The 27,091-nt window shown below is 37.1% G+C and overlaps 1 protein-coding gene and 1 long non-coding RNA gene across 2 annotated transcripts; one reads left to right on the top strand and one right to left on the bottom strand.

Annotated features, from left to right (window-relative positions):
- Positions 1-11,916: 11,916 nt before the first annotated feature.
- Positions 11,917-13,740, top strand: LOC113307583 (UPF0481 protein At3g47200-like). Its single transcript, XM_026556026.1, has one exon. It carries the CDS (start codon positions 11,992-11,994, stop codon positions 13,552-13,554), a length of 1,563 nt encoding a protein of 520 aa, XP_026411811.1. The 5' UTR covers positions 11,917-11,991; the 3' UTR covers positions 13,555-13,740.
- Positions 13,741-16,048: 2,308 nt separating this feature from the next.
- Positions 16,049-18,381, bottom strand: LOC113308703. Its single transcript, XR_003339991.1, has 8 exons — positions 18,122-18,381; positions 17,467-17,606; positions 17,320-17,377; positions 16,724-16,972; positions 16,549-16,605; positions 16,414-16,460; positions 16,217-16,296; positions 16,049-16,119 (listed from the first exon to the last, which is right to left on the bottom strand). It is a non-coding gene; the product is annotated as an uncharacterized LOC113308703 (long non-coding RNA).
- Positions 18,382-27,091: the final 8,710 nt, after the last annotated feature.

Below are 27,091 nucleotides of genomic sequence, written 5' to 3'. Positions count from 1 at the left end.
AAGTTTAAGGACCCAGGTTGTCCAACAATCTCTTGCACTATCGGAGAACACACGGTCAATAGAGCTTTATTAGATCTAGGTGCAAGTGTGAACCTCCTGCCATATTCTGTTTATGTGCAGTTAGGTCTTGGAGAGTTGAAGCCTACACCTATAACTCTCCAATTAGCAGATCGATCTGTCAAAGTTCCTCGTGGAGTGGTAGAAGACGTTTTGATTAAGGTTGAAAAATTCTATTTTCCTGTAGACTTCATTGTCTTAGACACCCAACCTGTCCAAAACCCAAATTGTCACATTCCTGTCATTCTAGGACGTCCATTCCTGGCGACGTCCAATGCGATCATCAACTGTCGGAATGGAGTGTTGAAACTCTCTTTTGGAAACATGACTGTAGAATTGAATGCGTTTAATGTTAGTCAACAACCTGTGAATCTGATGATGAGGAGGTACATGAAGTCAATATGATTGAGAGTTTGATACAAGATTCATTGACTAGCATTATGTCAAAAGATCCCCTGCAAGCATGTTTGGAAGGTGTTAACTTGGAGTTGTATGATGATGAATACACTAGTGAAGTCCAATCTTTGCTCGAGTCTGTACCTCAAATGGACATCACTAAGTGGCAGAATACAGTGGAACAACCCCCACTTTCTGAGGAGTTTGTTATATCTTCGGATGAGTCGCCTAAGGCCAACCAGGAATTGAAACCATTACCTGAGACTTTGAAGTATGCATTTCTAGGTCCTTCTGATACTTTACCTGTTATCATTTCTTCACAATTAAACATAGAACAGGAAAACAAGCTTTTAGGAGTCCTTGAGGAGCAGAAAGAAGCCTTAGGATGGACCATCTCAGATCTCAAAGGGATAAGCCCCACCATTTGCATGCACCACATTAATCTTGAAGAGAATGCCAAACCATCTAGGGAAATGCAAAGGAGACTTAACCCTAACATGAGAGAAGTCGTTAAGAGTGAGATCTTGAAGCTACTTGATGCGGGTATCATATATCCGATTTCAGATAGTAAATGGGTTAGTCCCATTCAAGTTGTGCCTAAAAAGTCAGGCATTACTGTAGTTCGGAACGAAAAGAATGAGTTAGTCCCCTCACGTACAACCACAGGATGGCGAGTATGTGTCGACTACAGGAAGTTGAACACAGTAACAAGGAAGGATCACTTCCCGCTCCCTTTCATAGACCAAATGCTAGAACGTGTGTCTGGACACAGTCACTACTGTTTTCTAGATGGCTTTTCCGGTTATAACCAAATCCATATAGCACCAGAAGATCAGGAAAAAACTACATTCACGTGTCCATTTGGGACATTTGCTTTTAGACGTATGCCCTTCGGGCTGTGTAATGCACCCGCTACTTTTCAGCGGTGCATGATGAGCATTTTTTCAGACATGATAGATAGTTTTCTCGAGATCTTTATGGATGATTTCTCTGTGTTTGGTTCCTCTTTTGACGAATGTTTGGACCATCTAGTCCTTGTGCTATCAAGATGTAAGCAAAAGAATCTGATTTTAAACTGGGGGAAAATGCCACTTCATGGTGAACTCCGGCATAGTTCTAGGACACATCGTATCGGAAAAAGGAATTGAAGTAGATAAAGCTAAAGTCGACCTCATTCAGCAATTACCTCAACCCCACTCTGTGAAGGGGATTCGATCATTTTTAGGTCACGCTGGGTTCTACCGGCGATTCATCAAAAACTTTAGCCAAATCTCAAGACCTTTGTGTAACCTACTTGCCAAAGATGTTGTCTTTAACTTCGATGCTGCTTGTGTGAAGGCATGGGAAGAACTCAAGACTCTCCTCACCACCGCTCCTATAGTCCGACCACCAGATTGGAAACTGCCGTTCGAGCTCATGTGTGATGCCTCTGATTATGCCGTTGGCGCTGTTCTAGGGCAACGTGTTGATAGACTACCATATGTGATATACTATGCTAGTAAAACTCTTAATGATGCTCAACTCAACTATTCGACTACCGAGAAGGAGTTACTTGCCGTGGGTTTTGCATTAGACAAGTTTAGATCGTATTTGATAGGTCTAAGATCATCATATACACAGACCATGCGGCTTTGAAGTATCTTCTTTCAAGAAGGATGCTAAAGCTCGCCTTATTCGATGGATACTCTTATTACAGGAATTCGACTCGAAATCCGTGATAAGAAGGGGTGTGAGAATGTGGTTGCTGATCACTTGTCTAGATTAACTTAGAGTCTATTCATGAATCTGAGCTGATTAGAGAATCATTCCCAGATGAACAGCTGATGTCTATCTCAGACCTTCCTTGGTTTGCTGATATCGTTAACTACCTTGCTGCAGGTAGGATGCCCTCACATTGGTCGAGACAAGACCGCTATAAGTTTTTGGCTGAAGTTAAACACTTCATCTGGGATGACCCATATCTGTTTAAGTATTGCCGGGACCAAATCATTAGGAGATGTGTCCCCAACACCGCACAGAAAGATGTGATATCTTTTTGCCATGACCAGGCATGTGGAGGCCATTTCAGTGCCAAGAAAACCGCTGCAAAGATCTTGCAGTGTGGATTCTATTGGCCATCATTGTTCAAGGATTGCCATGATTATTGCGTTGCTTGTGAACGCTGTCAAAAGCTAGGAAGCATTTCGAGGAGAAACATGATGCCATTGAACCCCATTCTGATTGTGGAGATTTTTGATGTTTGGGGGATCGACTTCATGGGTCCATTCCCTATTTCTGACGGTAGATTGTACATCCTAGTCGCAGTTGATTACGTTTCTAAGTGGGTAGAAGCCATAGCAACCAGAACAAATGACCACAAGGTGGTACTTTCATTTCTAAAGGAAAACATATTCGCACGTTTTGGTACCCCTAGAGCTATCATCAGTGACGGCGGTTCACATTTTCGTAACAAGTACTTTGAGTCTTTAGTACGCAAGTATGGCATAACTCACAAGGTTGCTACTCCGTACCACCCTCAGACTAGTGGACAAGTAGAAGTTTCTAATAGGGAAATTAAGCACATTCTGGAGAAGACGGTCAACCCGTCTAGGAAAGATTGGTCATTAAGATTGAATGATGCTTTGTGGGCCTATAGAACAGCTTATAAGACACCAATTGGCATGTCCCCCTATCGTCTAGTGTATGGAAAGCCGTGCCATCTACCTGTGGAATTAGAACATCGTGCCTACTGGGCAATCAAGGAGCTGAACTTTTCTCTGGACGAAGCTGGAATTCAACGGAAACTTCAACTCAACGAGTTGGAAGAATTGAGAAATGAGGCTTATGACAGTGCCAAGCTGTACAAGCAGAAGATGAAGATGTTTCACGACAAGCGTATTCTACGCAAATCTTTCACTCCTGGTCAGAAAGTCTTGCTGTATGACTCCCGATTACATCTTTTTCCAGGAAAACTGCGTTCCAGATGGAAGGGTCCGTACCTAGTACGCACAGTTTTCCTCATGGAGCTGTAGAGTTGGAGGATGTCTCCAACAAAACGTTTTCAAAGTCAACGGGCAGAGATTAAAGCCATTCCTTGAGCCATTCCCACCCGACATTGAAACAACCAACCTGGAGGACCCGGTCTATGTGGACTAAACTGGTCCACTCTTTCCCTAAATAACCAAAAAGTTTTCGAAATGTTTTTCCCCCTAAAAACCAAAATTTTTCTTTTTCCCATCCAAACCAAATGTCGCCCGACAAAACCAAAATTTTCCAAAAAGTCCAATCCCATTAAAAACCAAATTTCTTGTAGATAATGTGTTAGTTAAATTTCCTTTTGTATATATTTTGTGCTCATCCATTGTGACTCTCAATATGATGGATTTTTGCCTTGAATAACGGAGTTTTAATCGAGCTTTCCCGTACAATCGGGTATTCTCTCTCCTTTTACTCTACTCAGCATGTTCCTCTTCATATATTGTTTTATAATTCTTTCCATGTTTGAAACATTGAGGACAATGTTTAGTTTAGGTTTGGGGGTATAGAGTAGATACCATGATAAATTGCCATAATAGAAAACGAACTCCATCTTTTTGAAAAAATTCAAAAAAAAAAAAAAAATCAAAATTCAAAAAAATTAAAAAATGAAAAATCATAAAATGGAGCTCATTTACCTTGAAATGTTGACTCTTGTGCAAATATGTATTATTATTAGGAGTCTTAGTCTAGATATTTAGGCACCCTGATTCTAGCACAATTCACATAGTGATAAGAAATTTGCACGCGCACGATCTACCAATACATGTATGGCCTCGATCTTCAAGGTGTTGGATAGGAAGTCACGATTGCCAATCACTTTAGAATACTGAACGAAACTTGACTAGCTTGTTCTTTGGTTGGTTGGGATAGAAGATGGAGGTTACATTAAGAAAACAACCATCGAATTTAACTGGGTGCATCAAAAAGGGCTACCTCTTGCAAAGTGTCATGTAATTTTTGTTTCCTTTTTGTATGTATCAAAAGTGCTACCATATGTAAAAATCTATCAAAAAAAAAAAAAAAAAAAAACGATGTATATATTCAGAAAAAAAAATATCAGAAAAATACCAAAAAAATCAAGTATTTATCAATTCCATCATCTCTTGTTCCAAAAATAAAAAGAGATTTGTCAATGTAAATAAGAGTCATGTAAATAGTTATTTTTGTTGTTTCATTGTAATAAGCAAGGAAGGGTGTATGCCATTGATGTACAACGCGAGAAATTGTGAAATACCTCCAACTCATTCACAATTCTCGTAAAGTCCGGACAGCTAGCTAGATTTCGACCTCAGTTCTTAGCCTGAGAAACTATCTCTTGGTGATTAGTAGTCATAACTTCAGATCTTTCTTTACACATGTGTAGATACACTTTACACTCTTATCACATGTCCTTATTTGTTATCAGTGCTAGGATTGTGCCTTGATAGCTAGATTGACATCTCCATTTTGCTGTGAGCTTAAACTGTTTTGCACATGTCACATTTGACGGAATATGAGCTTATATTTTGTCCTTAGGTTTTGTAGGCACACCTCTGGTAAACCTTCACGAGACTTCAACTCGTCCACTAGGGACACTCTGTGGTTTAAAAGGCTTAGTGCATACGCTAAATGCATTCGAGAGACCAGCGACAGTGGTATAGGTAGGATTTCCTTAGTCTTGTTTTACTTGAGGACAAGTAAAATTCAGGTTTGGGGGTATTTGATGAGTGCTAAATAGTGCATATTTATATATATTTTTGTTGGCATTTAACTCATCTTTTGTGCATTAATTCTACATTTTATCCCATATTCTGTATTTTCATTGTTTTCAAGAATAAATATTTTTCTTACTTAATTTTATATTTTTAGGTAATGAATAAAGTCTGGATGAATTGCGGAGCAAAAAGAGCAGAAAAGTAGTAAAAAGCCGGGAGGAATTACGCGAGGAAGCCGCGAAGAATGTTGTGCACAAGACCAAGAGGGCAGAAATGGGCTCAAGAAGGAAGAATTGTTCTTAAAGAAGTTATGGGCCTGGCACACCCAAGGCCCAAAATCCTTTCTCAAACCCATTTCCATTACCCAAGCCCGTCTCGGATTTCAGCCGTCAGATTGAAGCCTCTCAGCATCCTACGGTCGCTCCATCGTCGCACATCAATCTCCGAAGCTCCTGCTTTACATCGCAACGCCGATCTCCATCTTGGGCCGTCCATTTCGTTGTATTCCTCCATCCGACGGTCGCTACCCATAGCCTCCCATCTCATCGTTGGATCCACCTACCATCGTCACATCCTACAGATCAGCTCGCCAAACATCGAATCAGATAATCCCGCCTCACACCCTAGCACCAAAGCCTATACTACCACCCAAACACCCCCTTCTTCCCAAAACTCGATCTCATCTTCCTCCACCCGACCACTTCCAGAACCACCATCACCTGCAACTCTCTGCAACACCACCAGACCTCGAGCTCCACCACCACCACAGACACCCGACAACACCACCATCTCCATCAACAGACAACAAAGACCATCCCCCTATTTCACCCATTTCATTAACTCTACTCACTGTTAGGGTTCTGAAATGAGAGAAGTAGGGTGATGGTAACTGAGTTCATAGCAGAAGGAAGTATGGGTGATTCACAGCAAATAGCAGAAGACAGCATGGGTCGAGCAGATTTTGGGAGTCTGTAAGTCCAATTTTTTGTATTTCTAGAAAACCTAATTTTCTGTTTTTGGGATTCACCATGAGATTGAGTGTCTGATATAAAATGGTGCACTGTAACATTGTAAGGGAGGAGGAGAGAGAGGAGACCCAAGTGGAATTTCAGTAAAAATTTCTCTATCAAGTAAAATTGTTCTGTGTCCTGTTACTATGGATTTCACCATGAACACCATCACTCTTAGTATCATGTTAGGCTCTCTAATTATGAACTAAGCATCTTAATTAGGGTTAAGATGAAACCCTTAGCCTTAATATTAGAATGTGTGTCTATTGCTACTGATGTATGATCATTATCACTGTGTAGGACATAATTTTTGTGTTGAACAACATGTTGCTTTCACCTAGAATGTCAAGCATCCTAGGTAGTTAGAATTCCCCTATGTATGTTCACTGACTCTAAATTGCTTGCTATTGTGTTTGATTAGTTGTGCTTTAAACAGACAACTAATGCTTGCCTTGATTGAGTGATTGGAGGTAGTTTATCCATTTAAAGAAGCTGAGTAGTGCATTGGTTCACATGCTAGTAAGGGCTGAGAGGTGAATTCTGAACCCTAGTTTCCATTCATCTGATTCACCCTATCTTTATTACTGTTCAGAATTTTTACCCTCTTCTTTTGCTTGTTCACTTCAGTTCTCTGTGTAACTTTGCTTCAATCTCAATGATTGAATTAGTGTAATGTTTTGCCTCCAATTCTGTTGCTCAGTTAATGTTAATGATTAGTATTAATGATTGATGATTAGTTCTCCAGAAATAAATGTTAATGTTAATGATTCAGTTAATGTTAATGATTAGTAGTTAGTGATTAATGCTTAAGGAATAAAGACTGTGTTGAATTTGATGCTAACCTGAAATCATTGCATTGAATGTTAATAACTGTTAGTGGAAATTTAATGCTTGTTCTGTTACTTCTGTTTGAAATAAATGTGAGTTATGATTAATGATGAGCAACTGTTAATGATTGAGAAGTTAAGACTAATCCTGTTTGAAGTTAGTGGAGAAGTTAATGCTAGCTCAGTTAATAAATGTTAATGGTTGTGAATTTAATGCCTGTCTGTTAATGGTTGTTAGTGAAAAATAAATGCTAGTTCTGTGTAATGATTGGGAAGTAATAATTGCTAATGATTAGTTCTGTTGAATGCTAATGATTAGTTCTGTTTAATGTCACAATAAGAAAGATCACACTTGCTCCCCCTTGTCCCTGTGGAACTGACCTGTGCTTGCCCTGTGTTGCTTGCCGACACTGTGCACTTGCAGTAGAATTTTTAGGACTACGTTTCTTAGCTCCAACAGTGTCCCTTTAGCAGCTGCCTGGAAATGGGTCACCCCTTAGTAATTAGGTTACCCCTTATCCAAAATCAAGGATCCGTATAACAAGTGTCCTCTGGGGCATTTTCCGCACTTTTTTCGGGGTTCCTCCGGGGTATTTCTGGGATACTTCCGGTACACTTCTGAGGCGCTTCCGGTACGTTATCAACGGAGGTCCAAATGCCACATTTTTAGCCAAATTCGCCGCAAGTGATTATTTTCCAAAAACACCTACAAATACATAAAATAATCAAATAAGTACAATATCGAGTACTAACAATATATACAAATGAGCTATATTAGACACATAAATGCGTCTATCAATAAACTGCCTAACATAGGCTGCATACCCAAATTTAGTTTGGATTTTGAACACAAAAGTGAAATCTGTGAAGAATCAAAATATGCTATAAAACTTTTTAGCACAAATTTTCAGAGTACTTCTAAGCCTTTAGAATTAATTCAGTTAGGCCTAGTTGACATGAGTTCAACCCAAAACCACTGTGGTAAAAGATGGTTTATAACTTCCGTAGATGATTGTACGAGGTACTATCTTCTATACTTGCTTAGGGATAAGGATGACGCCTTAGAAGCCTTAAGATGTATAAACTTGAAGTTAGAAACCAATTAGAAGCTTGGAACATAACAGCTGTATCCTTAAGGAGATGATAATTGCCATGTTGATTAGTTCTGGATTACCTGCGGCCTTGTGTGTGTGTGTGGTGTGGGGGGGGGGGGGGGGGGGGGGGGGGGGAGGCAGTCCTCTTAACTAGTATATCCTGAATAAATACCCTTTTAAGGATCAAATGAAACTCCATATGGTTTATGGAAAGGTAGATGACCTTCTTATGAATGCGTCAAAGTGTGGGGGTGTTTGACTAAGATTATAATTCCTCTTCCTAAAAGAACTAGATTAAAACCAAAAATGTTGATTGTGTTTTCGTTTAGGGTATGCTGAGTATATATACAAATAGATTTTTGGTTGTGTGTTCTGATTTTTTCTGACTTTGGTGTGAATATTATTACGGAATCTAGGGATGTTGAGTTCTTTGAACATGTTTATTCTAAACCTGTACCTCATTAGAGATGTGTTGTTGATCCCCTAGATTTATTTTCAAATAGTCAGAACTTATTTTAAAATAAGATGAAGTTGATGTTGAGCCTAAGTGAAGTAAAATAATTAGACTTGAGACTTCTTATGAAACCGACTTCATAACATGCCTAGCTTATTCTGAGCCCCAGACTTGTAAAGAAGCCTTGATATCTACTGAAACCCCACTCTTCTAAGAAGCTTCATTTAGTGAAATGGACAAAGTTTGTCTGAACCAGACTTGGGATCATGCTAGTTTACCTCCGGGGAGTAAGACATAGGATGTAAATTAGTCTTTAAGAGAAAATGTAAGGTAGAGGGAACTGCGGAAAAATATGAGGCTAGGTTGATATCTAAAGGATATAAACTAAAAGTAGGTGTACATTTCCTTGATTCTAATTCGCCTGTGACAAGAATTACTTCCGTTGAGATGCTAATTGTTATTACTGCCATAAAGAACATAGAGATACATCAGATGGATGTTAAAAAAGGTTTTCTAAAACCGTGAATTAGATAAGGAAATTTACATAGATCAACCTGAAGATTTTGTAGTGAAAGATTGTGAAGACAAAGTTTTTAAGTTGAAAAATCTTTGTATGGTTTTCAAATAAGCACGTAAATAGTGACATGGAAAATTTAATCATGTGATAAATTAAATTAATGAATCTGACAAGTATATTTACAAGTAACTTGTTAAGGACGCCTGTGTGATTGTATGCTTATATGTTGATGATATTCTTGATACAAACATAAATGTGATTAATTCCACTAAAAAACATGTACTGAATGAGAACATTGACTTGAAAGACTTGGTCCCTTTTGATGTAATCTTAGGGATAAGGATTAGAGGATAACCAAACATTTATAGTCTTAGTCATTCTCATTATATTGAGTTGTGCTTAAGATATACAATCAGTCTGATTGTAAGCATGCTTGTACTTCGTACAATTATTCTTGTAGTCTCAAGGAAAAATAAGGGTAATGAAATACCTTAACTTGAATACTCAAGAGTTATAGGATGTCTGATAAATTTAATGAACTGTAAGAGTCCAGACATTGCCTATATTGTGATTAAGTTAAGTATATATATTTGTAGTCCAGAACAAGAGCACTGGGATGCGCTTAGTAGAGTATTATGGTACCTAAAATACTCTATTACCTTTTGATTTATTTATGAAAGGTATCTTGTTGTCCTTGAGGGAATTCGTGATGCAAACTGGATAGTTGACTCAGAGGAGTCTATGTCTACGAGTGAATATGTTTTCACTCTAGCAATAGAGTTTGGTTTTGGAAGATTTTCAGACAAACTAATATTATTCAATTTATTATGGAATCTGAGAGTATTGCGTTAGATAAGGGCCGAGTGCCTAAGATTCTTTTTAGAAGACATTCCTCTCTGGCATAGGCCTGTGCCAGCTATATCTATACATTGTGTTAGCCAAGCTATAATAGTTAAAGCTAAGAAATAACTAATCTCAATCGGCGTTATTTCCATTGATTGGATAAAGTCCAAGGGGAATATCGCGCAACCTTTGACGAAAGGTTGGTACAAAGAGATAGTTAAAAATGCATCGAGGGGGTTGGGGCTTAAGCTCATATATTAAAATTTCCATGAAGGATACTCAACCTTGCTGACTGGAGATCCCATGATCAAGGTTTCGAATGAGAAACTAATTTGTGGTGGGTAAAGGTAAACACTGTCAGAGAAATTCATTCTCCGTCGCTTCCCTATGGTGTAGACGTGATAGTGTGACTGCATTTGGAGGATGACTTTTTAATAAGTCTTAATGAGTTTTATAGTTTCAATTTAAGATTGAAGTGGGGTGTAGCAGTAAACACTCTTGATGGAATTCACCTATCTGAATGAGGAAGTGGGTCGCTTCCTATGAGAATATGAGTTGATTCTCTAGAGCATTATGAGAAACAGGATACGTCCAGGGCCAAAACGGACACAGCGGCACGAGCTTGGCAGTAACCTTGGAGATATCATGCGTGGTTATTATCGCGGATTACACCAAACGCTAGCAGTGCAAGACATCGCGTTCACTGTCTAGTAAGTAGTTCCGGTAATCTCTCACTAAGCAAAGGTTCAAGACCTCGTTGACACCTTTGCCTATAGTGGCATTTCCTGTTTTTCGTTTTTATCTATTTTTAATTCATTTTGAGAAAATGAGTTTTATGTTGTCTTTTTATGGTCTTGGTATTACTAGTTCTTAGGACCTAAGGGTGCACTAGTTCATGATTTTTTCACTTTGGTGAAAGAAACCTTTAGTCTCACTTGTGAGAAACTAAAGATGAAAGCTCTCTATACTATTATGATTTATGCAATCCATAATATGACCCTGGGATCAACACACTGTCGTGTGAAGGAGAGGACGTTGAAATGACTAGTATGACTTCAACATGCACGATCTGTCCGTCTTTTCAGTCAGTTCGGGTCGTGAGATTGGGTTGTTGATTTACCAAGATCTATCTGTGTTTTTCACGTTTTACTGAGTTTTCATTCATGTGGGGGATTGTTAGAAAAACGATTAATAAAATAGTTTCTAAAGACTTTAATTTAGTGTTTCTTTTGTGAATGAAAAATTTATTAGTCCCACATAGTGGAGTTTCCACTCTTTAGTTGTTTTTAAGAGACTATATAAGATTTTTAGTCCCACATAGGGAAGGAGCTCTTCTTAAGTTGGATTTGTCAATTATATAAACAATTCACTATTTTTTTTTAAATGAATGGAAAAGGGGTTGCTCTATATTTTAGAGGGACTCCTAAGGGAAAACATGGGAAAGGGGTTTCTCTATATTTTAGAGAGACCCCAGGGAAGATATTTTGTATTGCTTTAGCATTCGCAATTTTCCTTAATGTTTTTCAGAGTTGTCAAGCTTAAGTTGAGCATCTACTACATATACTAGTAGTAGGTGTATTAGGGTGTTTTATCCTGGAGATATCCGTCCTGTGAGGTTTATAGCATCACTCTTGAGTGTAGTCGGGCGCTAATGTCTTAAGGACAGCGTGTTGAACACGCGACTCACTTTGTTTTCCAAAGTTTTGCCATGTTGTTGTTACGGAGATATGGGGAGCTTGTTCGTTTCGTCAAAGCAATCACTTCCATTATAAAGGAGCTAAATATCAATAACTTTTGCTTATTTGATTTTTCTTTATTTTTGATTATTGCACCCAACAATTTAATCTTTTTTACGTTTCAGTAATAAATATATCTGGATATGATAATAGTCTCTACTTGTTTATGTCACCGCGTGTATATAAAAGGGGTTAGCAATCAAAGGAAATCACATTCCAAGGATTGGTAATAAAAGTAAATCACACTCCAAAGATTCTCCCTCTATACTCTCATGTTGATCACTGCTTTACCTTTTGGTTGTGTAAAAAGACTGTTGGAAAGTCTTTAACTTTTACATCCATAAAATGGATTCTGATACAATGCAACCAAAGATGATAGGCGACGGTGGAGCATCCATTTCAATTAGAATGGAAAATCGGATAGCTAGTTCTATCATGGAAAAGCTTGAAATTCGTGCACCTTCGGGACGATGCTCTATTCATAGGGTTCCTGAAAGATTTCACAAAATGAGAAAGCCTAGTGCATACAAGCCTGGGGTTGTCTCTATTGGTCCTTATCACCGTGCAAACCAAAGTTTAAAAGCAACAGAAGACTTGAAGTTGTTGTATGCACGCAAATTACTTACCGTAACCGTAAGAGCCAGAAGAGAAAGTTCCAAGTTGTATGCGCTAACAGTTGAAGAAGAAGAAGAAGATTTGTTTGCAATAGTAGATGAGTGTGTTTCATCTGTTACAGAGATGGAAACAGAAATTCGTATGTGCTATTCAGAATCAGTTGAACCCGACAGTAACAAATTTGTCGAAATGATGATAATCGATGGATTGTTCATAATTAAGATGTTAATAAGGTACACTTTGGGGAGTTATTATATTGCAGATGACCCGTTAGATGGCAACGATTGGCTCTTGATGATTGTCCAACAGGATATGTTCCTTCTTGAAAACCAAATTCCACTGTTTGTCCTTCAATGCTTGGCCAAGATCATCATCAATGTAGAAGAGTCGGGGCATACGTACCTGAACAAGGTTATTCACAGTTTTATTATCAACGGAAAGTTGTCGTATATATCGCCAGCTAATCAGATACTTCTTGAAGAGCTTCTGAATCGATGTGAAAATGCTTACCATTTACTAGATTTCTTTATTAAACTTGTCCAACCTCCTGATCCTGTGGATTCGGCATCCTCATTGAAAACAGTACAGATTCCTACGAGGTTAAAAACCAACACGGTAGTCAAGTTCACAATTTCGCAGTATTCATTTTTGAAATCATTTATACATAATCTATTCACGAAGCTAAAACGTACTTGTATTACCGATGAGGAAAGGGAAAATCCTTCAGATACATCAACCGATTTCTTTTTACCAAGTGCCACAGAGCTAAGCCTTGCAGGAGTCAGGTTCAAGAAGGGGTCTGCACAAGGAAGTTTTTTGGATATTAAATTCAATCGTCGTACAGGCATTCTGAAAATTCCTCCATTATGTATCTATGACGAAACTGATCCATTGCTTAGAAATGTCATCGCTTGTGAGCAATCATGTGGTGGAGGTTACCATATAACTTCATATGTTACTATGATGGATTTTCTTATAAACTCTGCGGATGATGTCAAGCTTCTTCGTAAAGAAGAAATAATTTCTAATTATTTAGGCTGCGATGAAGACGTCTCTGAAATGTTTAACAAGCTTTGCGTTGGGATAATATTAGACAGTACTTATTATTCTAATTACATAAATGACATAAACAAGTTTTATAAGAAGCGCTGGCATAGATGGAAAGCGACTTTGAAGCGTGAGTATTTCAACAGTCCATGGGCGATTGTGTCGGTCCTTGCAGCAATTCTAGTTATTGCACTCACGATCATATCCACTGTATTTGGAATCCTTTCATTTGTTTTCCATAAGTAGTGATCAAAAGCTCCCTATGCCTTGGTAGTTTGTTGCGGGTGTTGCATATCTTGGGTTCTATCCTTATCTGTTACGCGTGTGTTTGTTAATTAAGCTGCTTGTCTTGTTTGGTAGTTGTTTGCACATGTGGTGGTATGAAATCAAATTTTATGTCTCTAATGAATCTTATCATCTTGTCTGATATTTGAGATTATTATCTTCCCTCTTTTAAAATGCTAAGTCATGTAAGTCACTTTGGAAAAAAGCAATCTAGTGATGACAAATGGCGGAATTTTATTGGTCGAAACATTAAAACATGCTTATTATTTAATGGAAAGAACAGACAAGTTTACAAATTGAACATTGTTTTGAGATACAACATTTATATATCCAATTTGTGTTGTAGTCCCCTTATTAATCCATGCACTTAACAAATTGTTTTTCCCTTTTGGCCACGTCTAATGCTTTCTTGAAGAATACAACTACAGGACAAGAAGATTAGCTGCTCCTTCAAAACAGTTGATCCAGCCACCAACTGCAGGCGTTTCAATCAGCTTCGTGATAAAACAGAAGAAACCCCGTGGAACATTAGGATGTGAATATTTCGAATATGGGAGGAAGTAGACTTCATGGGATAAAATGAAGTTAGCCTGGATGGTTCTTTGTAGTTTCAGTGAAAATGCTTTGGCTGAATTTGGGTAAAAGTTCAAGAAATGCCAAAGATAAACATTTTCTACTTAATTTTTTGTGTGTTCAACAACTGTTTCATGTGTGGTTTGGGAAGCTTAATAATTTTATATATGCATGCAGCTACTTCAAAAATAATCCCTAAGTTGCTTTCCAAGTTTTTGTATATTTAAGATTTTAACAACTAGCTTTGACAGTTCACATAAGGTTAGGAAGAAATTTAAGTTGATGCAGTGAATTAATGGATGAACGAAAGAGAATAAATGGGGATTTTGAGTTCTGGAATGTCGAGAACATTGGGTTGTATCTTAATTTGATGGCCGAGAAGTATGGATTCAGATGAAGAAGGTTGCAGTTAGGGTTGTTGGTGAGATGAAATTGAAGATGGTGGTTTCGATGCTGCTGGTGCTGGGTTCTATTGATTCATTCGCTGGATTAATGGGTTTCGCTGGATTAATTAGATGAATGTTAGAAATTGAAAAATTCCTAAGTCCAGCCATACCAAATCAAAAATCCAAAACGACCGGCGAAGCCAAGTCACACTAATCATTAACCAATAATCAGAATTATTTTAACCAATCATTAGTATTAACACTAATCCTAAAAAGGTAAAGTTGTTATTACCAAAAATATTTGGTTAAGGGGCTTTTAATTTTTGCTATTTACAATCTTTTGTTATCTTTATTGGGTATGTCCTGAAAATAATTTTACGTATACCCTAAAAAAGGATTCCAATAAAATTTACTTTCCACTGTGTCCAATCTGTAAAGTCTTTAGGCATGTAGTGCACGGGAGAATCTTAATTCAAAGTAGTGGTTAATTTTGAAGCTTATTCGACACTAATAGTGGTGAAAATGCCTTGTCACGTTGGGCCTACGAACAAAGAAAAGTATCTGATATGTTTAACAAGCTTTGCGGTGGGACAATCACAGGCGGTCATTATTATGATTCCATCACAGACATAAATAAGTTTTATAAGAAGAGCCGGCATATTTGGAAAGCAACTTTGAAGCGCGAGTATTTAAAGAGTCCATGGGCGATTGAGTCGGTCGTTCTACTTTTTTTTGAGCATATTGTCATTATCTATACACTTTGATCACCTCTTCTTCTCTGGCTCCTCTTACTTTCTCTGCTTCCTCAAAGGCTTGTTTTTCTGCCTGCAATGCACAATCCCAACATGAAATTTATAATGGTCACTATGGAATGGGATTTGCGAGGAAGATGAACTAAAGCTACAGAAATAGCTGACTGCTCACCTCCTTATTCTTACCAAAGACTTCCTAATACAGCGTCGTCGCTAAACCGAACCAGCTTTCACCTACATCGCATTAGACCCCAAATACATCAAACATATGCATATATGTCACTGCATGTAAAACGTGATCCACTTTGCTAGAGCTGGAAAAGCAAGCTACATTAAGTCAACTAGCCATAGTAAATGAAGAAGCAAACATGTAAATAATTTGCAAATCCATCAAACTTCTCCACGAGGAAGGTGCACGTTTTCCTTGATATTTTGAGAAAATATCGATAATTAGGAGAAAGGGCCAACAAATTATCTAATATGCATCTGAACAGTGAACATAAAACTTTTCATTGAATTAGTGATAAACATAATCAGTAGTCTAACCTGTCAAACTTCAATCCCAACATGGTAGATTGGATTTATCACGTTAAGATCAGGATCGTCTTCAAATCCTGCACACACATATATATATATATATATATATGTATGAAAATGGTTTTCCTTCAATGTTTCTATTTGAAGTAAATCCCTATCAGCAGTCACCAAAATTGTTAATGACCACTCTAATTTATTCACTCAATATGGCAATATACCTGGGTAATCAATCCACTGAGTCTTCAACTACCCCCTTTGTAATTGGGGTTCTTAATTTTCTGTTACAGCAATTGCACCATTAATGAGAAATGTTATCTGCATAAGTAATTAACCTTAAAGTTCTTGTTAGCTTTCAAAGAAACATAATGGGCATACCTTAAGCTTCCATGGTCCTTTGTAAGATTAGGTATCTTAGGTACTCTCCATATACCATCTTCTTCGTCATCCCAGTCAGGCTGATCAAAGTCCAGCATACAAATTTATGTAGTGAGACATATGTTTGGAAACAGAGAGACTTACAATGAAAGACTATAAGATAATTATCAATGTGATATTATGAGCAATCAACGGACCTCTTTAGCTTTCGGGCAGGAACTTTGGCTGGAATGGAGACACATCCCTGGATATTTCAGCAGAGATTAGTATAGCCACTTGACAAAAAAAAAGTGTAATCTGCAAAATAATCAAACAGATATACAGCTTCACACCTCAGGTTTAACATCCTTAGGATCATCGATAGACTCCCTCTCCTCCAAGTTTTTCAGCTGTGAGATTAAGACAAGTAGTAATAAGAGAGTAAACTACACTAGGCGTTAAAACGATGTATGCAACAAAAGAGTAACAAGAGATAAAATTATGTTATTAATGAATCGGATATCAGACCTTTTTCGCAGTGAGGTCTTGAATGGAGACGAGGAAGTATATCCCAATCTGTGTACATGCTTCCAGATTCTCTTTCTTGATTATCAACCAAACTTCACAATAACTAGCATCAGGCCTAAGTAAAAATGTAGTAACTCCTCTGTTTCACACTGTAAATCCTTCTTCATTGGATAACTCTTCCCTTGGTAGGACAGTATAGCATGGAGCTTCTTCGTCTGTGAACCACATACATCTGGCACAACCTTTAAACTACAGAAAAAGAATTATTTAGAAGAGCTATCATCAAATATGAGAAAGTGTAGCTACATCCCAAGTACAGAAAACAACTTCTACATCCCAAGCGAAGGTTAAGGAGCTTTTTGCAGACTAAAACATGGTGTACCGCTGTCCAATGTATACTAGCAAATGGTGTTCCCATTCTTGTCAAATTTAGTAATGTTTTACATGGACAAATATGATAAATATTTCAACAACGATTAGTCAAATCCGTGACCAGATAACAAACATCCAAGAGCTTTTAAGCTGCAGGAAAGAAAAGTGACTGTAAACACCAATATGTGCCATTTCAGCTTTGCATCCAAGGAAGCTTTTCCTACCCATTGTGTGCATGGCTTTCTGGTGGCTTTTACTTTTGATAATGCGATCAGAAAGTACCTTACGAAGTCACAAGTCAGAATTAATTAGACATGGATGTAAAGATGAAAATTACTAGGTGAACATGACAGAGTTCTTATATTCTTTACCCGATTCTTTTTAGTAGTCCAACATTTCACAAGAAAGCTTTTCATTTGTATTGCGGGATGTGTACTGACGTCTTTTCGGTTTAGCTTTCTTGTCCCTAAATATCCCACAGGCAATAGACAAGGTAGCTTTTTTATAAACCCTGAAATAGATAAATCAATAAACTTGTCATTCAGTGCACAAGTCGCACAAACGAATCATATGGCACAAAAATCAAGCAAATGATTAATCATGTCATTCAGTGTTAAATCACATATGTCCTGTCATATATGCAGCTGTCAAACGTACATGGACTGCATATGATTAACTCAATTACTTTCATTCACATATGTCCTGTCATTCAGGAAGAAAAAAACTTACTTTTCGATTTCTGAGCATAGGTTGATTGTAGATGGTAAATGAGCTGAAGATGGTTTTTTTTTATCGTTCGGTAACATCATCTTTATCCTGATCGGTGTCCTATCCTCCCCATATGGGGTGGTTCGTTTTCCTAGTGACTAAGTTTTCCAAGTTATTCACATTAACATTGCCAAGCTCCAATGACAAATAAAATCAATAAAGACTAGTATAATAAAATCAATTTTATATAACATATTTGTAATTCATTAAAGATGACAAAAGCTGAATAAACCAGAAATGAAAGAGGTGATAAATTACCTGTAATCCCGCACATACCAAATTATTATGAAACACCATTGTTGGTTCTTTTTCCTTCTCTTCTTCTTACTCATTTCCAAGTTTGATGAACGAAGGGTTAGAGGGTTTAACAGAAAGGCTTACAAATTACAAATTCCTGAAACTCGACCAAGCAGTTCGAGATTTGGAGGAATATGAATCGATCTCGATGGATTTGATACCTAGAAATCGTAGAATGTGATTTAGGGTTTCTTTTTCTTTCTCAAGAAATGTGATTTAGGATTTTATCAGCCCAAGAAATGAGGTAAGTACAGAACGACTCTTGGTATAGTGGACCTCGGTTCCTTAACCGACTTAGTTCCTTCGTTGTCGGTTCTAACTAACCGACAAGGTACTTTTGTATGCCTGTATGTTGTGTGTGATTATGATATATATATATATATATATATATATATCGGACTCCCAAGGCTGATGATTAACTTTGGTCTCATTTCCGATTTTTCAAATCGGGAGAAGCTAAAAAAAAAATACTTGTTTTAATCAAGACAAGGAAAAACTTGACGTTTTCTCTATCATTTTAAGAATTCTAAATCTAATGTAGTTAGCTGGATGCTACTATGTTCGGAGGGGTCACTTTTACGATTCGACAGCAGTCTTTGATAATAAAATAAATAAAATTCTCAAAAGATTCAACCACTGGAATGTTGTAAGGAGAGATTTTCCTTCTGCATCCATGAATTGATCGAAAATCATCCATTGATGAAACCGTTTTTGGAAAAGACAACTGCTGTGCATTATTGACGCAATGCGGTAGTGTGGTGAGTTTATGAAAATTATTTAGGAAACGAGGTTGGTTAATTGAAGTGAGGCTTTGATTAATTAAGGAAATGAAAAATATTTACAAGGGAAATTAGTATAGCACTTTAGCTCGCTATACTTACAAAGGTTATTTAGCTCTTTCTACTAGCTCTCACTCTTACTAACTCTAACACTCACTCTTACTTCATTCACTTGAGTTTTGATTGGATGCTCAAAATGAACCCATTGATTGCCTATTTATAGGCATTACTAACCAGCCACTTATACTCTAGACCTTTCTAGAATGACCTACTAACACCATGTAAAAGAAAGGTCTAGAAAAAGAATTCTCTAGCGTTGTTGACTATGCTTGGAGGACCTAGATTAGTCTAGGTGACTAGTTTATCTAGATTATATTATAAAATCACAAATTAACCAATATATTAACACTCTTTATTAATTTGTGATGTTAAGCTTTTCTCTACAATGGTTGAAATTATCCGTCGTGACTGTTTTTGTGAAAATGTCCATATTTTATTCTTGTGTTGGACAGAATTGGAGCTCGATTTCTTTGTTTTCCACTAGTTCTCCGATGAAGTGGTGTCGTAGCTTTATATGCTTCGTCCGTCCGTGGAAGACTGGATTTTTTGTCATTGGAATTGAAGACATATTGTCACAGTATATAGTTGTCGGCTGATTTTTCTTTTGTTGTAGGTTGGTCATTATTTTTCTCAACCATACTGCTTCACATGATGCACTTGTTGATGCTATGTATTATGCTTCAGCTGACGATAGTGCCACCGTACTTTGTTTTTTATAAATCCAAGAGATAACTTTTGTTCCCATACAGAAAACATAGCCTGATGTGCTTTTTCGGTCTTCAATAGAACCTGCTCAATCGCTATCGGTGAAGCCAATTAAATAATTATTTTTTTCTCTTGTATACTTGATGCCAAAATTCTTTGTTCCCTTGATATATCGAAGAATTCTTTTTGCGGCGGCATAGTTTAACTTGCTTGGCTCGCTTATAAACCGAGAAACAATGCTGGTTGCATTGACTATGTCTGGCATTGTATTTGACAAGTAGATCAGTGAGCCGACTAGACTTCTGAATAAGGTTGGATCAACTTTTGTCGCTCCATCATTTTTTGCCAACTTCTCATTAGTATCCATTGGAGTTGCAACTGGTTTGCAATATATCATGTTGAACCTTTTCAGTAAGTCTTTTGCATATTTTTCTTGGGAAATGAATATTTCTTATGGAGATTGTTTTACTTGAATCCCAAGAAAATATCGCATAAGTCCTAAATCTGTCATCTCATATTCTTTCATCATCTCCTTCTTAAACTTTTCTGTCATCTCTTGTTTTGTGCTAGCGAAAATTAAATCATCAACATAGAGACAGACAATTAGGAAATTCGTACCTTGTTTTCTGATGTAGAGGGATGGATCACTTGGACTTTTCTGAAATCCATTATCTCGGAAATACTTGTCGATTTTGTTGTTCCATGCACGCGGTGCTTGCTTTAGGCGATATATTTCTTTTCGGAGACGATAAACCAATTTTTCTATTCCTTTTCGGACATATTCTTGAGGTTGTTCAACGTACACCTCTTCTTCAAGTTCTCCGTTCAGGAACGCTGAATTTACGTCCAACAGGTAGACTTTCATTTTTAGTTGAGTTGACAAAGCTAAATCCATCCGGATTGTTTCCATGCGAGCGACTGGGGCGAATGTCTCGTTGTAGTCAATTCCTGGTTGATGTGAGTATCCTTTTGCAACTAGCTTTGCTTTGTTCTTTTGAATCTAACCATCTTCGTTGTACTTTTTCTTGTAGATCCATTTCAGACCAATTATTTCTTTGTCAATTGGATGATTAACAAGCTCTCATCTCTTTTTTTTCTCGATTACTCGCATTTCTTCGTCCATGGCGTTTCTCCATCTTTCTTCTTTTGCCGTTCCACATATTTTTGAGGCTCCAATGCTATAAATCTCTTAGGGAATGCACCTTTCTAGGTGGGTACTTGATTCAGATGAACTTGGACTTTGTTGTGTTGGACTAGGAGATCTCTGGCTTGCTGGTGGAGTATAATCTTCTTGACGTGGCTGATATGGTTCGTTTTCGATGAGTAGTGGAAACTCATGGTTTTCTGGTTCATCATTCCAATCCCATGATTTGAATTCATCAAAGATAACATCTCTTGAAATTATCAGTTCCTTTGTATCTGGCTTTAGAAGTCTATAGGCTTTAGACTCTTCGATGTATCCGATGAATATTAGCTTTTCTCTTTTTTCATCAAATTTTTCTCTATGTTGGGATGGTATATGAGAATATGCTACTCAACCAAAAATTCTTAAAGAAGTTACCTCGGGCTTTTTCTTATGCCAAGCTTCATATGAAGTTTTGTTGAGAACTGCTTTTGTTGGCGAGCGATTAAGAATGTAGACTTCCCAGTTGACTGCTTCCGCCCAGTAGCTGTTGGGTAGCTTCCTTGCTTTTCAACATACTGCGAGCCATTTCTACAATTGTAGGATTTTTCCTTTCAGCGACACCGTTTTTGTGTGGAGTGTATCGGACGGTGAGGTCATTTTTAATTCCATTTTCTTTGTAGTAGTTGATAAATTCATTTGAATTAAATTCTCCACCACGGTCTGTACGGAAAACCTTCAATTGATGGCTACTTGCTTCTCTGCCAACGCCTTGAACTCTAGGAATTCAGTGAATGCTTCAGACTTTCACTCGAGAATATACACCCACATCATCCTGGTATAATCATCAACAAATAGGAGAAAATATCTTTTGTTGTTGATTGAATTTGTTCTTGTCGGACCGCAGATATCGGCATGCACCAATTCGAGGGGCCTTTTTTCTCTCCACGATTTATTTGTAAATGGGAGTCTATGAAACTTCCCAAGAATACAACCTTCACATATTTTATCTTCACCGTTGATATTAGGAAGACCAATTACCATGTTCTTTGATTTTAGAACCTTCAAGGATCTACAGTTGAGATGCACGTATCTCAAATGCCATAACTTGCATTCATCCATATGATTGGTACTGATGGTACAATTTTCAATTGATGGCATATATAGAAGGAAGACAAAATTTTCTGACATTTTTACTTTTGCCACCAATTGCTTACTGATTTTATCATAAATTGTGCATTATCCGTCTTCAAAATGTAGTGAGTACCCTTTTCTTATAAGTTGTCCAACACTTAATAAATATTGAGCTAAGCCAGGAACATAAAGAACATCAGATATTCTCCTACTTTGACCGGTGGAATCTCTTGCTCCTCAAATTTTATGAAATATTTTTTATTTCCTGTCATATGGATGTTGCACACGCTGTCGACATACCATATAACTTGCGATTATTGTTGCGAGGTGAGGCAGGAATAAATACTTGATTTTGAGAATTTTTTTCTCGGAATAGTTAGATTCATTAAGCCAACAATCTTTTTCCATGTGATTTAATTTATCACACTTGGTGCACTTGTACTTGCCATTTTCAGTTGCATGGCCAAACTTTTTGCAGATATTTCAACAGAGATTTGAGAAGTAATATCTTCCGTATCTTTGGTTGTTGTTTTTATAACCTCCTTTTCCTCTTCCACGTCCGCGGTAGAAATTCCTGGGCCATTGATTTGATGTCTACCCTTTCTCGTGAGGTGATGTTGATGATGATCCCCCTCTGGAGCTTCCTTTTCTGGCTTCCGAATTTTTATTTTCACTGAAATTTATTTTTGATTGAAATCCCGCTCCAATGGTTGCTCCGCGAACCTATTTATCCTTTTCTCGTGCGACTCAAAATGAACCCATTAATTCATGTACCGAGAGAGTCGATAAAATTTTTGACTCCTCAATGGCAGCGACGATATGGGCGAATTTGAATGGTAAGCTTCGTAAAATATTTATTATAACTCTTTTGTTTTCAATGGTATCTCCATAACTACTAATTTAATTTACTATATCAGTAAATATTGAAAAAGAAATTCTGGATAGTCTCATTTTCTTTCATAAGTAAATTGTCAAAATCTCGCCATAAGTTTTGTAGTTTAATGTATATTACCTTTTCTGAACCTTGGAATGCTACTTTGAGAATATTCCAGGCATCTTTCGAAGTTTTCGCCAGAGAAATTCTAGGCAAAATAGCTTTGCTTTCCCTTTGTGTTATGAACATTAGTGCTTTAGCATCTTTCTTCTTATTTTCCTTGTACTTCTTTTTCTTTGCATCCGTCCATGACGATAAAGTTTCTACCGACTCGAGTACATCATAACCTTCTTCGACAAGATCCCAAAGGTCTTGTGAAATAAATAATGTCTTCATTTGTAGACTCCAATAATCATAACTCTCACCATCAAAAATTGGAATTAGACTTTGGGCATAATTGAAACCTTGAATACCTTGGTTAATTTCCATGGGTAGAGTTTTAGGATTACTGGGTTAGGTTGGCTTTGATACCAAATTTGCTGCCGCAATGCGGTTGTGTGATGGGTTTATGAAAATTATTTAGGAAGAGAGGATTGTTAATTGAAGTGAGGACTTGATTAGTTAAGGAAATGAAAAATGTTTACAGGGAAATTTAGTGTTGCACTTTGACTCACTATACTTACAAAAGCTCTTTAGCTCTTTCTATTAGCTCTCACTCTTACTAACTCTAACACTCACTTTTACTTCGCTCACTTGAGTTTTGATTGGATGCTCATAGTGAACCCATTGATTGCCTATTTATAGGCATTACTAACCAACCACTTATACTCTAGACAATTCTAGAGTGACCTACTAACACCAAGTAAAAGAAAGGTCTAGAGAAAAGATTCTCTAGAGCTGTTGACTATGCTTGGAGGACCTAGATTAGTCTGGATGACTAGTTTATCTAGATTTCTCTAGATTATATTATAAAATCACAAATTAACCAATATTTTAACATATACAATTCATAGTGAAAAGAGTTGTCCAATTTACAGCAAAAAGCCAATTAAGGATGACATCTTCAATGTGGAATACTTTTGATTTGCAGGTTCAGAAATTTTTTGGTCTCAAAAGCAGGTAAGTAAAAAATGCAAGAATCAGGGGGATTTTCTTTACATTACCTAACTCAAATCAACTCCTTTTATGTTGTGATGTAACATCTAGAGGGGATCTTGGAATTTCAGGATATGGTTTCATTGGAAGGAGAGGTACAAGTGAATTCTTGATAGCTGTTTCAGGTGGTCTGGGAGTATGAACAAACTACTATGCAGAAGTGATTGCAGTCTTAAATGCAGGAGAATGGGAAGTAAGTCGAGGATTCTTATATATATTGTTTAGAACAGATTCAAACTCAGTGATCACAGCATCTCAGACCCAGAAAATCCCATGGTTTGCACTGGCCAGATGGAATAAGATTTGCTCAAGCCTCCTTTCCTAGTGCTTCATCCATAGTTACAGAGAGGTAAATTTCTCTGCTGATAAACGTGCAAAGAAGGGAGCTAAACTGGCCAGAGGAGAGGAGATCATTTTTGATACCAGACCAACATTTCTAGGCAATCTGGAGATTCCAGATCAACCTTATTATAGATTCTACGAGAGCAAAAGTCACAAGGCATGTTTATTTTTGTTTTTCTGCTTTGAGTTCTTGAGTTAATCCCTTGGGATATTTTGTATTCTTTTGTATAACGCTTCGGTTTTAATGAAAATTATTCTTTAGCAAAAAAAAATACAAAATAATTCGGTTAACCTTACAAATGCACAGGTAATTCAGAATGTGAAAAAGTTCTCCTAATTACAATCCACATACCGTTACTGGGAGCAAGGAAACCTCCATATATCTGTAAATAAAAAGTTCAAACTTCATCCATGGCCAACACCCTACGATAGACATCCATTTTCACGAATACTAAGCCGTTGGAGTGGAATCTTCACTATACCACTATCAGACCTGCAATTGAAGCAAATCTAGTATGTGTTTGAATGCACGGTTCCAAAAACAGTTGAATTTGCCAGCACTTCCGTAAGACTGTAAACAGGCACAAACAAGGACATGGATCAAGATACTTGGATAAGAATGAAAACACAGAACTTTTAAATGCTTACGGCCTGGACACTCTATTTGTCTTGTCTAGTATGTGGAAATCATATCCTAAATACTAGAATACATTCGACTCATACGTGAAGAGAATGTTTCAGGTAATATAATAGCTACCCAGAATTGATTAGCAACTACAGTATATAACACCAAAGTCCATCAAACTGATAAGAACCAAAACAGAAATATTTCGGCCGTTGCACAATAAAAGTTGGAAGACAGAAAAATAAGTGACTAAGTAATTGAGGAACAACCAGATTAACTAAGCATAAAATCACTTATTTATTGAAATTATCATATACACCAAGAATCGCTTGGCAAAGGTCACTTCATTATTGAGTTGGACGATTTTGCTCTGCCAATTGGCTAATAAAACCAGTATCTGTCGTTAAATCTAATCATTAAGCAATATGCATATAATAAGCCAACTAGTAATGTCCAATACACTTGCCCATCTTTTGTAACCAAACAGTAATAAAGTTATTTCTTAAGCCTGATAGATGCCAGATAACTTTCCACATAAATGACTCGCAACCCTGGATTAGAGCAGCTAATTCAAAGCATTATTACGGGATTAAAAATATAAGCATTGTTAGAGAACTATTGTGAAGTTGCAACTCTTAACTATTATTACAAATTTGAACCCCAATGTGACCGATACCAGCCAATTTGGCTAACATATAACCCTGTTATTCATTTCTTATCAAGTCTACAAGTGCACTATATGCAGCTGTCAGAAATGCTGAAGCACATGAATGTGTCAAATCGAAATGAGATCCTCCACCAGTAAACTCTCTGAGATTGATTTGGGAATGAAACCTTTGATGGGTTAAGATCTCTCTTAGTTTTACTCTTGCATGTTCTATATATAGTACAGCATTAATATGACCATTTTTACAAGACACTTTTAAGTAACATTATTCATAAAAAGTAACTCATTTCTAAAATTGATTCCAATCAAACAGCTTCAATGAGATGAAAACAAGTAGTGTTAATGAGATCTAGAGAGAGCGGGAATAATAAGACAGATAACTGGGACTGAATAAGGTTTATCACAACAGGGGGTGGGTGGATGTGTTGGTCATGGGATATTTGAAGAGGGACCCTGACAAACCGTCTAGGTCAGACTTTATCGACAAAATTGCATTGCAGGACTATCACATAGAGAGGTTGGTGGGAATAAACAATGGAAGAAAATGTAAAACAAAAAACATTCTTACAAAATAAGGTTTCTTCCACCTTTTCAGCCAAATCAACAACGAGATGGCTTGTAGCATAGTTATCGGGGGGAAATAGAGAGGCTTAGCTCCAGATGTGATGATATTATTGACACTCATAGCAACCTGGAAAGACAAAAGATTGTGATGCCAGTCCTAATTTCAAATTGTGAAGTTAAAAGTTCCGTTTGGAATATGGAAAGTCTATTCCAACGGTGTCATGGATTCAATCAGAATCTCTTGTTCAGTGAAAGAAGATGAAACTTGAAAGAACTGAATCAAATGACTAGACCAGAATGAAACTATCATTTCACAGCTGAATTCTCAAGAGTAAAGAAGCAAACTAATGTCAGCAAGGTTTGGACCAAAGCTCCTTCATAGTTGCATAGGCAGCAGTAATCCAGATCTCTTTAACAATATGACTTTTGTGCTTGGAAAAATTCAAAATATCTTCAAAACATTTAGGATCAAGAAAACCAATTACACTCCCTAACCAACTTCAGACTACTTCACTGAAATTGCAATTCCAAAGGAGATGGTACATTGTGTCCACATCCTAAATTGTTGTCTAAGCTTAAGTCTACAAAATCCTAGTGGGGGTTCCAATCCTTGACTTGGCTGTGGTTCCTTTGTAAGTAAGTTTGTTGCAAAACACCAGAAAAGGAACAAACAGATAAAACTTGACTCCTAATGCTAATCGAAGGCATTAGATAAGTGTTACCGATCAAGCAATACATCTCTGGCAATAAATTGTTCATAAGTTAAGTCCATATTTATTTATACAAAGGGATACGGTTTATCTACAACATATTTTTTACATAATCATTGTAAGCATACCTAGCATCTAACCAAGTAACTAAACAATGAAGGTTTTCATTAGACAATGTGAATAAGCAAATGCA

This window comes from Papaver somniferum, chromosome 9, assembly GCF_003573695.1.
Source record: "Papaver somniferum cultivar HN1 chromosome 9, ASM357369v1, whole genome shotgun sequence".
In the NCBI taxonomy this organism is placed as follows: domain Eukaryota; kingdom Viridiplantae; phylum Streptophyta; class Magnoliopsida; order Ranunculales; family Papaveraceae; genus Papaver; species Papaver somniferum.
Note: the sequence above shows the minus strand (reverse complement) of the source record. Positions and strands in the feature narration are given on the sequence as shown.

Bases quoted from the DNA above. Each gene is read 5' to 3' on its own strand.
- LOC113307583 (XM_026556026.1), top strand. From the start codon at position 11,992: ATGGATTCTGATACAATGCAACCAAAGATGATAGGCGACGGTGGAGCA.